The sequence below is a fragment of the Poecile atricapillus genome, chromosome 4 (genome assembly GCF_030490865.1).
Source record: "Poecile atricapillus isolate bPoeAtr1 chromosome 4, bPoeAtr1.hap1, whole genome shotgun sequence".
Taxonomy (NCBI): Eukaryota; Metazoa; Chordata; class Aves; order Passeriformes; family Paridae; genus Poecile; species Poecile atricapillus.
Genome location: NC_081252.1, coordinates 2,892,338 through 2,903,005, shown reverse-complemented (window position 1 = coordinate 2,903,005; position 10,668 = coordinate 2,892,338). Strand labels below are relative to the sequence as shown.

The following is a 10,668-nucleotide window of genomic DNA, read 5'->3' as shown; positions in this document are numbered from 1 at the left end:
CACATGGAAATGCCACTCAATGGAATCTGGATCGAGTGAATGTGTTTATAAAATAGTGCATTTATGGGAGGAAAAGGTGGGGGGACGCCCCCTGCCCCTCCAAATCAACCCCAGAGAAACAAACCCTGCGCTGCTCCCGGCCCCCGCTACGGACTTGGAGGGGCGACGAGCGCTCGGAGACAAAACCTTCCAGCTTTGGCCGTGGGGAGCAGAAAGTGCCAGTGGGGTTGAGCCAGGCTGTGCTTCCAGTGCTGCCTCAGGCCTTCCAGCCTGGTAGGGCCCCGAATCCCTGTGGTTTGTGGTGGCCGGTTCCTACCTGCACCGCACTGGATCTTGTCAGGGATTTGGGTGGTGACTTGGGGAGGGAACCTCCCTGGAGCTGGGCAGGGGCAAAGGGCCGAGTCCAGGGAGCTCAGCTGGATGGGTACAGGCTGTGCTGTCCCAGCCTTTCAAGTCCTAGTCAGGGACACAAGTTACTCGTGCAGAGAGGAGCAGAAGCACCGCCTTGTGCTGCTGCAGGTGGCTGAGGGGACAGAACAGGTTCCGAGGGGCAGGCAGCCCATCTGCAAGTATCCAGTTTCTTTTCCTGCTTACTATGCAATGTAGAGCTTCTGTTTTTCCCTGGAGATAGAGAGGAGCACTGTCCTTACTCCGTCCTTAGGAGCTGAGCCCTCTCCCAGTGTCCCTGACCCTCAGTTAACAGGTAAGGACACCTATTTGCTGCTATGGACTCAACTTACCTTTGGGATTGTTCCTTTCTATTTCTCACCCCTCCTCCTTTCTCCCGGCTCACCAGACACAGTTTTACTGTAAACACATCCTTTTGGATAGCTGTGTTTTCCCTTGCTGCCCTCTCCTCCTCTCCTGCCTGCCAGAGTGCTGTTACTGTACATAACCCCCCTTTGAGTTGGATTCTTTAAGGAGCTGCAGCACAAACAGAGATTCCTTGCTTTTTTCCCCACTAAAAGATTCCCTTTTACGCTGAATCTCCTTTCCTTCACTGCTGGTAGCAGTTGTTTCTTTTCCTGTCCCTCCCTCCTAAAACCACTGGCAGTTTTATGGATACCCATCTTTTTTTTTCCTGGATGTCTTCTCTTTTAGCACAAAACTAACATTGGTGATTTTCAGTGTTAAACCTTCTTCTTTCCCCACTTTCCTTAAGGTTTCCTCTTGCCAGGTTCAGTTCGCAGCCTAGGAGAATACCCAATTATCCTTATTTTGTTGGAAGAACCGATTCCCCAAATTGTTCATAGAATATTGTATTTTTAGGGGAGATTAATTTTTTATAGCCACTAAACTATACTCATTATTTTTATACGTTTGCAACTTGGGGACAATTTAGCGAGCCGTGTCGCGGAGGGAAACGCTTATTATCGTGGGGTGTTTGCTTGGGAGTGCTGTGGTTGTGTGGTGCAGAGGCACATGCCTTGATGAGTGCTGGGAGAGAGAGAAGGATGCAATAAAAATGAACGAGGCTTCGGTGAAAAATCCGTTTTTGAAGGGAAAAAAGAAATAAGAAAATCCCGGAAGCGACACTCACCTTTCCTCCTCCTTTGGAATCCTGAAATGTATGGGATAAAATGCAGTGTAATGTACAAAATGCAAGGAGAGAAAGAACCCTTACTGTGAGCTAACTGTGCCAATACCGCTTCAGTTTGTAGTCACTGATGGAGATTTCAGTTCTAAATGAAAACAGCTTTTGATTAAAACAGAACAAGTTGAATGTCTGAAAATCCGCACCGTGTTTATTTGAGAGTTGTAAATAATGTATACAGATTGGTTGTATGTGATGGGGCAGAATATTTAAATCCTAGGGTTGTTTTTTTTTTGTTGTTTTGGGGTTTTTTTTTGTTTGGTTTTTTTTTTCAATAAGAAACTGAAGGCTGTTTATAAGAGAAAATAAATAGCTATGTTTGACCATGACTGTCTTCATCTCCTTCTTGGACTTGCTCCTCAGTGGTCCCCTACTTGTAAATAGATTTTTTTTCCCTCCCTGGATGTTGTAAACATCTGACCAGGAGACACCCAAGGACGTTGTTGGGTCACAGGTGCCCCATGAGGTGTGGACTCCACTTTTGGCCCAGCCCAGCAGCGCAGGTGCCTTTTTTTGGCTTTTCTTTCTCCCGAGAGCTTCCCGTGACCCCCAGCAGCTGGAGGGCTCCAGATTTCCTGCCCTGCCATCCAAGCCGGGTTCTCAAGTGTCCTGCCCCTTGGTAAGTTCCTCACACACTCGGCTGGAGGGCAGTTTGGGAAAAGGTGCTTTAAAATCCGGCTTTTACCTCAATTTTTTATGCAAACCTGGTCCCACAGCTGCCTCGCTGCTGGCGCCCTTCTCCTTTGGCTCAGGATTTTTCCCCGTTTGATTTGGTTCTCCTTGGGCTCCGTGTCTGTTTGGGAAGCTTTAGGGTTTTGTAGAATCCCACAATGGTTTGGTGTGGAAAGGGACCCTAAAGCCCATCCCATCCCATCCCATTCCATCCCACCCCAGCCATGGGCAGGGACACCTTCCACTATCCCCGCCTGCCCCAAGCCCCATCCAGCCTGGCCTCGGGCACTCCCAGGGATCCAGGGGCAGCCACAGCTTCTCTGGGCACCCTGTGCCGGGGCCTGCCCACCCTCCCAGGGAACAATTCCTTCCTGAAGTCAAGAATTCCCGCCTAAAGCCGACAATTCCTTCCTGAACTTCAGAATGCTGAGAAGCGGGAGCAGCTCCTGGCCCGCCTGGGCGCCATCGATGCGCTCCGCGCGCCGCTGCTCTTGCCTGCGGCGCGAGCCGGTGACGTCAGCGTCCGCTCCGGAGGTCCCGCCGCTGCCGCGCGCCAAATTTGAAGGCGGCGCGCGCGGGGCTGGGCTCGCGCCCCCTCAGGCAGGTCTCGCGCCCGCCCCCCCCCCCCCCCCCCCCTCAGGCGTCCTCGCGCCCCCTCAGGCCGCCATGGCCACCCCGCCCAAGCGCTGCAGGCCCGGCGGCCGCCTCAAGAAGGTCGCCGTGGAGGGCAACATCGGTGAGTCGGCACCTGTCGCCTACGCGAGGGAAAGGGATTGCGGAAGAGGGAGCTGGAGAGGGCTGGAGGGGAGAGGCGGCTTCCGCGGCGCTCGGTGCTTTCGGCCGTGTCTGGGGGAGGCAAAGCTCTGCGGACTCTTCCTGCCTGCCTCCTTCCTTTCTTCTTCCTGTCCTCCTTTCCCCTTCTTCCTCTCTTCTCTCCTTTTCCTCTCCCTTTCCCGTGTGTGAGGGCTCCTCCCACTACGGCAGAGCGGGACAAAAGGGATTCTTCCGTAAGGTTTTCTTGTCGGTTTCCCTCCGACAAGAAAAAGGCTTTTTATCAGGTCAGGAGGCACAAAGGAAGCCCATTCGTAATGTCAGAGACTTTATCCTGACACCGTAAAAATGGTGAGATTTGGGAGAGAAAAAAAAAAAAACAACCCCAACTTTATATTTCAGTTTTTAACCGGCTCACCTGTTTGAAGTCCGGGATAAGCTTTTCCCCACGTCTTTTCCTGTTTGTGGTGCAGAACACCCGGAATCGCAGAATCTCCCGAGTCGGGAGGGGTCTCTGAATCTCACTCCTGGCCTTGCACGGCACACCTCGGAATATCACCAGGTGCCTGGGAGCGTCGTCAAACCTGTTTCAATTCAGATAAAGAAAACCCCTGTTGCTCCATTAATTGATCTGGATCGTGGTGGGTGGGGGAGGAAGGCGGAGTTGAATAACACCGCTCTGGGTGGTTTCTCACTGACGTTGTTCCTGGATGCTTTTTTTACAGCTGCAGGGAAATCCACCTTTGTGAATATTCTGAAACAAGCCAGCGAAGAGTGGGAAGTGGTTTTGGAGCCTGTAGCTAGATGGTGCAATGTCCAGCAAAGCTCTGGAGATGATTGTGAGGTAAAAGAGGAGGAAAAAAGTCTGATGTTGCTCTAATTTCAGAATACCAGTATATCCAACAGAATGGGTGTTTTTCAGACTCTGTGTGATAGCAACGCTTTTGTTGATTGTTTTAACAATGTCTGAGTTCCTCTTTTTCCAATAGTTTGTTTGGTCTGTTATGGATTATTCAACATCAGGTGTAATTTCTGAAGGTGGTAAAGAGTTACAGGAGTTACTTGTAGCCACTGTGAACTAACCAGGTGAGCGGAGCGGCTTGTTCCTGTGCCAGGAGAAGCGTGCTCTGAAACATCTTAGGAAATTGAGAACTGCTGCTCACTTGGTTTTAGTGGTGGGATTTTTTTCCCAGCTACCTGTAATTCCATTGGCAATCCAGCTGCTACTTCCTCAGCAAATGGATTTTGAGGGACTGGCGATATTTTTAAGACCTGGCAAAAAGCACAGTGTGTTTTGGTTAACTCAGTGTCAGGTTTAACTGGGGCACTGCTCCTGACTTCTCCTCAGCTGCTTTTTTTCGGGATCGGGCAGCCACAAGAGAAAACCAGGAGTTTAAAACCTTTCTTTTCCCGTGCATCCAGGAGCTGACCACGTCGCAGAAGAGCGGCGGGAACGTGCTGCGGATGATGTACGAGAAGCCGGAGCGCTGGGCGTTCACCTTCCAGACGTACGCGTGCCTCAGCAGGATCCGGGCTCAGCTCAACGCCCTGGATGGCAAACTCCAGGATGCGCAGAATCCCGTGCTGTTCTTTGAGCGCTCTGTCTACAGCGACAGGTGAGTGGGGCTGGAGCCCTCAAGGTGCTCCCCAGTTGTCCCGAGGCAAACCCCAGGATATGTGGCTCCCCTCTTTGGAAGGGAGCTCTGCAGATCACCCAGTCCAAGCCCCCAGCCGAGGCAGGGTCACCCGGAGCGATTTCAATCCAGGTGGTTGAAATGCTTCCAGAGAGGGAGACTCCGTGACCTCCCTAAGCGGCTGTTCCGGCGCTTGGCCACCCTGGTGGAAACAAGTTCTTCCTCGTCTTGAGGTGGAACTTGTGTTTTAGTTTATGGCCAAAAAAAAACGTCTGAAATGCCCCATCCTGCGTTTCTGGATTCAGAGGGTGAGACTTGATACCTGAATCCCATAATCCCTTGGTGTTCCCCCTGTTGTGACATATTGCAAAAACAATGTGTTTTAACTTTAAGTAAAGTGATACAGTGTACAAGCCAGCCGTGTTCTGTGGGTTACTCCTGCACACCTGAGCTGAAATGTCGGTGGTCTTCACGCACACAGCTCCAGGAGGAGAACACCAGCTGTTTAATTCCACTCCAGCAGATCGTCAGAGATGCCGCAGTGTCAGCACTCAGCTTCTTCTCTACCGTACTTGAGGCAAACCAAGGGATTGCTGTGCCCAAGAGAATTCTTGTTTCCATCACTTTAATGTCCACAGGTACATCTTTGCTGCTAATTTGTACGAGTCTGACTGCATGAATGAGACCGAGTGGACAATTTACCAGGACTGGCACAACTGGATAAATAAACAGTTTGGCTCCAGGCTGGCGCTGGATGGGATCATTTATCTGCAAGCCACTCCTGAGGTGAGGGGTCCCAAAAAGAAGTGTGTGTTCTGGGCCTTGCCCCTCGGTTAGAGCTCAGCTCAGGCTGCCCTGTTCTCCTGCAGGCTGCAGTACTTGAGCTGTGACTAGGTCTGGAAGTACCCAAAGAAAGCGTTCTTTCAAATGTAGACTGTGTGTACTGAAGTCAACCCCGATGGTAATGATTTTCTCATTTTAAAAACAGAATACACGAGAACAGTAAAGCAGAAAATGCCGCTGGAATGAAGCCAGCGAGTGCAGGAAAGTAGGGGATCCCTGTAGGAATAGCTGTTTTCTCGGGAATGCAGCTGTACAGGGATTAGATGGAGCAGTTTGCAGTCATGCCAGAGCCTGTCTGGGGGTGGTCTGTGAAGCCCCACACCTGGGGAGCTGCAGCTGAGCCAGGTGGAAGCGCGCCCTGTATGCGAGGCCTTATGACCATGCTTTGATCTTGGGCCATCTGATACTTGTTTAAAAGGAGAGAACAGAATCCTGTCTCCTTTGAGTATGGAACTTGCTTGAACCGCAGGAAAACATGAGATTAAAAGAGCTCTAATGAACTTACAGATGGCTTCCATGTTTCCTTGCTTCCAGCTTCCATGCCTTCAGTTTTGTTTTGGTCGTGAAAAACTGTGGAATTTAACACACTGGAGTAACTCTGAGGGCTTGTTGTTTTCCTATTTAAGAGAAGAACATATATTTAAGTTACAAAGTACAGCACTTAAACAATTCTGGCTTGTTGCTGAGGCTTTGGGCATGCTCAGGATGGGAACAAATGATTTAAAATGTTGGAAAAAGAGCCAGAAACATCTTTTATTCATATCAAAGTTCAACAGGATTTTGAAAAGCTTGTCTGTAATGTCAGGTGGGTATTTCTGTGCTCCTGGCATGCAATACAGCAATTTATTTACGTTTATTTACCGTCTTCTGCCTTTAGAAGTGCCTGAATAGGATTTATTTGCGTGGAAGAGATGAGGAGCAAGAAATCCCCATTGAATATCTGGAGAAGCTTCACTACAAGCATGAAAGCTGGCTCCAGCACAGGACGATGCGGTAGGCTTTGTCGAGTGGTTCCTTGAGGATGGATGGATCTTTGTAAGGATATTTTCCCATGAAGTTTTGTTTCCCCAAACTTCAGCTGTTCTTGTGATACGTAAATCTGAACTGCAGGCACATTTCTGTCAGCGTTTCCTTAGCAGTAGTGTCTTTCCAGCACCTTCCACATTGCTTGGATGTGCAGCGTGCTCCAAGCTCTCCTCACACAGAGCTCCGAGCAGCAGAGGCTTCAGCTGAACTCGCTGTAGTACCTGGTGTGCTGTTCCTCAGCTGGGGGAGCAGAACGTCTGGGCATCTCTGATGGATCCCAGGAGCCACCCTGTACATTCAGAATTCCTGACTGTAATTTAGAGATGAAGTTCTTTCTGTGGGATTCTTAACAATGAAAATGCTGGCAGGGATTTGAATGCTCTCTGCTTTATTTCCTGCTGCTCATCTTTGCTTTGTTCCTCTCCCAATACAGAACAGATTTTGACTATCTACAGGAAATTCCGATTTTAACGCTCGATGTTAACGAAGACTTCAAAGGCAAAAAGGACAGATACGATCACATGATTGAAAAGGTAAAATTTCACAGCAGTACAAACTCATGAAGTGCACCTTACCCTCTAATCATCCTTCTGAAATATGTAAGTCAGAGCTCCATCCAGGTAAGGAACAGTTCTACAGCCTATGGTGATACATATCTTAAAGCCAGGCCAAACCTTTATTGTTTAACTGCTCAGGTGTTTGGTACTTGAATCCCAGTGGGACTCAAGCGAGGACAGCTTGACTTTGATCTGAGGAGCTGCAATGTCTTACAGACCTCAGCAGTGGTTTGCACATGTTTTTCCATTCTTCAGAAAGAAAGTGTTCCTTCATCAGCTTTGTCCTTGGTTCTCCATTGATCCACCCAGGAGTGGAAGTGTTTACCTGATTAAAACCAGTTTTCCTGGCTGGGCTTGGGAGTCAATGGAGTGACCAAGACGGCAGCTGTGGAGGGAGCGTTCTTCCTGTCTGCACAAGATGAGAGAAGCCAAGCTCAGGCAGCTTAGTATGGATTTTGGAGGAGTTTCCTCTGGGGTAGCTGTCAGGTTATCTGGGACACAGCCTATGCCCTATGTTGGCCCTGTTTTTTGGCATTTCCTAAGCAGAGACAGGGAAGAGGTGCACTTGATGAGGCTGGGTGCACTGGGCTGTGGTGTGTGCTCTGTGGGCAGCCAGACCCTGAGTCCTTTCTTAGCTCTTGTGCTGCTCATCCTGAAACTGCCTGGTGTGTAAATCCTGACAGGGTTCTCCATGCAGGGTGACTGGTGCTTCTCTCTGAAGCAGAGCCTGGCTTTCTTATGGTGCCTTTCAAGTTAGTCTTGGCACAGTGACTCGTTCCCTTCTCTGCAGGAAGGGATTTGATCTATTCTTTTGTTCCCCACCTCTTTGAGCCCTGACCTGGGAAGGGAAGGGTCACAGCTGGAGAGTGTGATCCAAGATCTGTTTCCATTTCACATCGAGAATTCGGACAAAACATTTACAGATGGGCTCTGTGTAGGAGAGCCTTTGCCAAAAGAGTAGCATCATCTCCTCTAGAAAATAGTTCCTTTCTGTGGAGTTGCCTGGCTTGAGTGGATGGACGAAAACGCTCCCAGTTCAGGCTGTACCACAGCCTAGTTCCTAGGATGTGCCTGAAACTTAAATGTAGGAGTTGTGAGCCTGGCCTTGATCTCCAGTATTGGATTTTCTCCGAGCAGTGTGGTTTTGGTTGGTATCACTTGATTATTTCTTGGCCAGCCTCAGATTCCAAGGGACATCCTGGTTAGGTGCCCTGAGTCGTTCACCAGCGCTAAATCCGGCAGGAGGGTGTGACTCGGTGGTTTCCAAATGACAGCTCTTTTGAGGTGGCCATTATCCTCCCCCTGTCTGGTGACACCTGCCTGTAATGCTGTCCTTTGTGACAGAGGGCTGTAGTTGAGGACCACGGGAGGGGTGAGCATCATTCCATCGTGTCTGTCCCTGCATCTGCTGCTAAATTACAGGTACCCTCTCTGGAAATGTTCTTGATGGACAGGTAATGGCACGGCTGAGCCCGTTCTTGTTCCCTGTTTCTTTAGGTTGTAGTAAAGCACAAGGCAGAGGAGAGGTCAATATGCTTGCTGCCTGTTTCTGTCGATGAACACTTAGTGTGATTGACAATATTTGTTTCTCTTTGCAGGTCAAGGAGTTTTTGAGCACGTTGTGATCCTCTTGGAAGCGCAGAGAGAGTCAAACCATTCCAAACTTGTGCACGATCAAAGTCTCAAGTGCGGCTTCTTCCTTCTTTTCTAGGAGGCCTCTGGAGAGGCACAACTCAGCCCTGGTGATTTGGTTGTGAGGAACAAATAAACTTGGTGAATAGGGAAATGACTAAATAAATCGGTACGTCTGTTCAGCATTATGTGAAGTAACATGCACAAATCCTGAAGAGACAAAAGATTCTGAGCATTGCCAAATGCTGTGCCAGCTTCTGATCGGACCAATGAGTTCTAGAGCATTTTATAGATGTTTTTAATTTATTTTGTGCCCAATTGCTATTTAATTTTGAGGAGGGTAGCTGTTTTTTAGATCCCTTCAGTGTCTTGTTAGTCGCATGGATCTGTAATGGATGTTTTGTTGTTCCCAGGAAGTAAAAGGTAAAAGCCTTTTTTGCTGCTGAGTGAACTTGATTATAACCTGAAATTTTATATTTTAAGGTACACAAAAATGTTTTCTGATGCTTTTGATAGAAGAAGTTCTTTGTGGAATGCACTGAATCAAATCCAGATGTGACTGAAATTCCGTATATAACAAGTGAATTTTTATATCTGCTTCTATTCTGCACTGCAAGCCAGGAGATTTGAGGCTTTTTGTTACCCAGCACGTTTGGTTGGTTTTTTTTACCAATTTTTTTTTAGCTTTTCCAAAACCAGTGCTGTTTCTGTTACTGGTCAGCCCCCTTCTCCTGGAGAGGAATATGTTTGCTTGCTAGGCAGTGCACTGGGCAGAAGGGCATTTTGCCAACAGCCTCCATCTGTAAATGACGTGTTGCTAAACCATCCCATCATCGCATTAGGGATATGAGAGGTGGCTTCCTGCCTTTGTTGCAGCTGCTCCATGTGTTCACTGGGCCTTGGGGGTGCTTATCCCAGATCCTGCACTGTTGGAAGTAGGATTTTCGGTCTCACCTGCTGGGAGTAAGAAGGGGAGACCTGTGAGGAGTAGCTGCTGCCTGAGCCTCTTGTTCCGGGTGCAGAGAACAAACTTGAGGCTGCCTGTCTCACGTGCTGGGTTTTGTGAGCTGCCTTGTTCTGCTTTAAACACTTCTGAGTGCATGGTGGGCTTCTGAAGGCAACATTTTATTGTAAAGCTTTTCATTGTCTACCGTGGTGCTTCTGCTTGTGCTGCTTGGGGATGAGATTTCTTCCTTTATGGCTGGAGTTGTGCTGGCATTCTCTAACCAGTGGCTGAAAAATAAAAGTGGTTGGAAAGCCTTTTTAGTGCCTAATGGTGTTGGCTCCTTGTCTCATTACAGAGGTAATACTGTGGATTGCTGGTATGTGATACTGGTACAAGAGCTGTATTTGGTGTAAAAGAGTTCTCTGAGATTTCTGAGAAACTGACTTCACTTTTTTATTTTCCGTGGGTGTGAGAGATGAACTTACAGGACAGAGACACAGGATTACATAAAGTTCATTTTGTGTGTGTGTGTGACAGTGCTCAGTTCAGGAGCCTTGTATAATATTTATGTTGTGTGGAAAGCAGCAGTAGTCTGGCAGAAAAATCTTGTGCAGGACTTGAAGGTTGCACACTAAAAGGAAAGATTTTAGGATCTTTGCTCCAGAAAGGAAGTGAGGTGGAATGGATGAAGATTCAGTTCAGATTTACTTGAGACACATAGGACAAGCTTTTAAAGCATTCTTGGCAAGAGTCTGAACAGTAACAACTTATTTTGACTAACAGTGCAATTATTTCTACAGTTTCAGCTGTCAAAATTGTGGATTTAATTACAGGAATTGGAATGACAGTGCTGGTTGCAAGGAAGTAAACATGTCTGAGTTCTAATAAAGGCTTCTTTTGAAACCCATCACAGAGAGCACACAGAAATTCTGTGGCAGGTTATCTGCAGCCCGTTCCAGAAAGCTTTACAAAATCCCTGCCTGCCAAGTTTGG

General features: G+C 48.3%; 1 protein-coding gene across 1 annotated transcript; it reads left to right on the top strand.

Moving 5' to 3' along the window:
* Window positions 1–2,906: 2,906 nt before the first annotated feature.
* On the top strand, window positions 2,907–9,987 carry DCK (deoxycytidine kinase). The gene is made up of 7 exons (XM_058837954.1): window positions 2,907–3,002; window positions 3,763–3,881; window positions 4,460–4,653; window positions 5,310–5,457; window positions 6,392–6,507; window positions 6,974–7,073; window positions 8,696–9,987. Exons 1-7 carry the CDS (start codon window positions 2,933–2,935, stop codon window positions 8,720–8,722), a joined length of 774 nt encoding a protein of 257 aa, XP_058693937.1. The 5' UTR covers window positions 2,907–2,932; the 3' UTR covers window positions 8,723–9,987.
* Window positions 9,988–10,668: the final 681 nt, after the last annotated feature.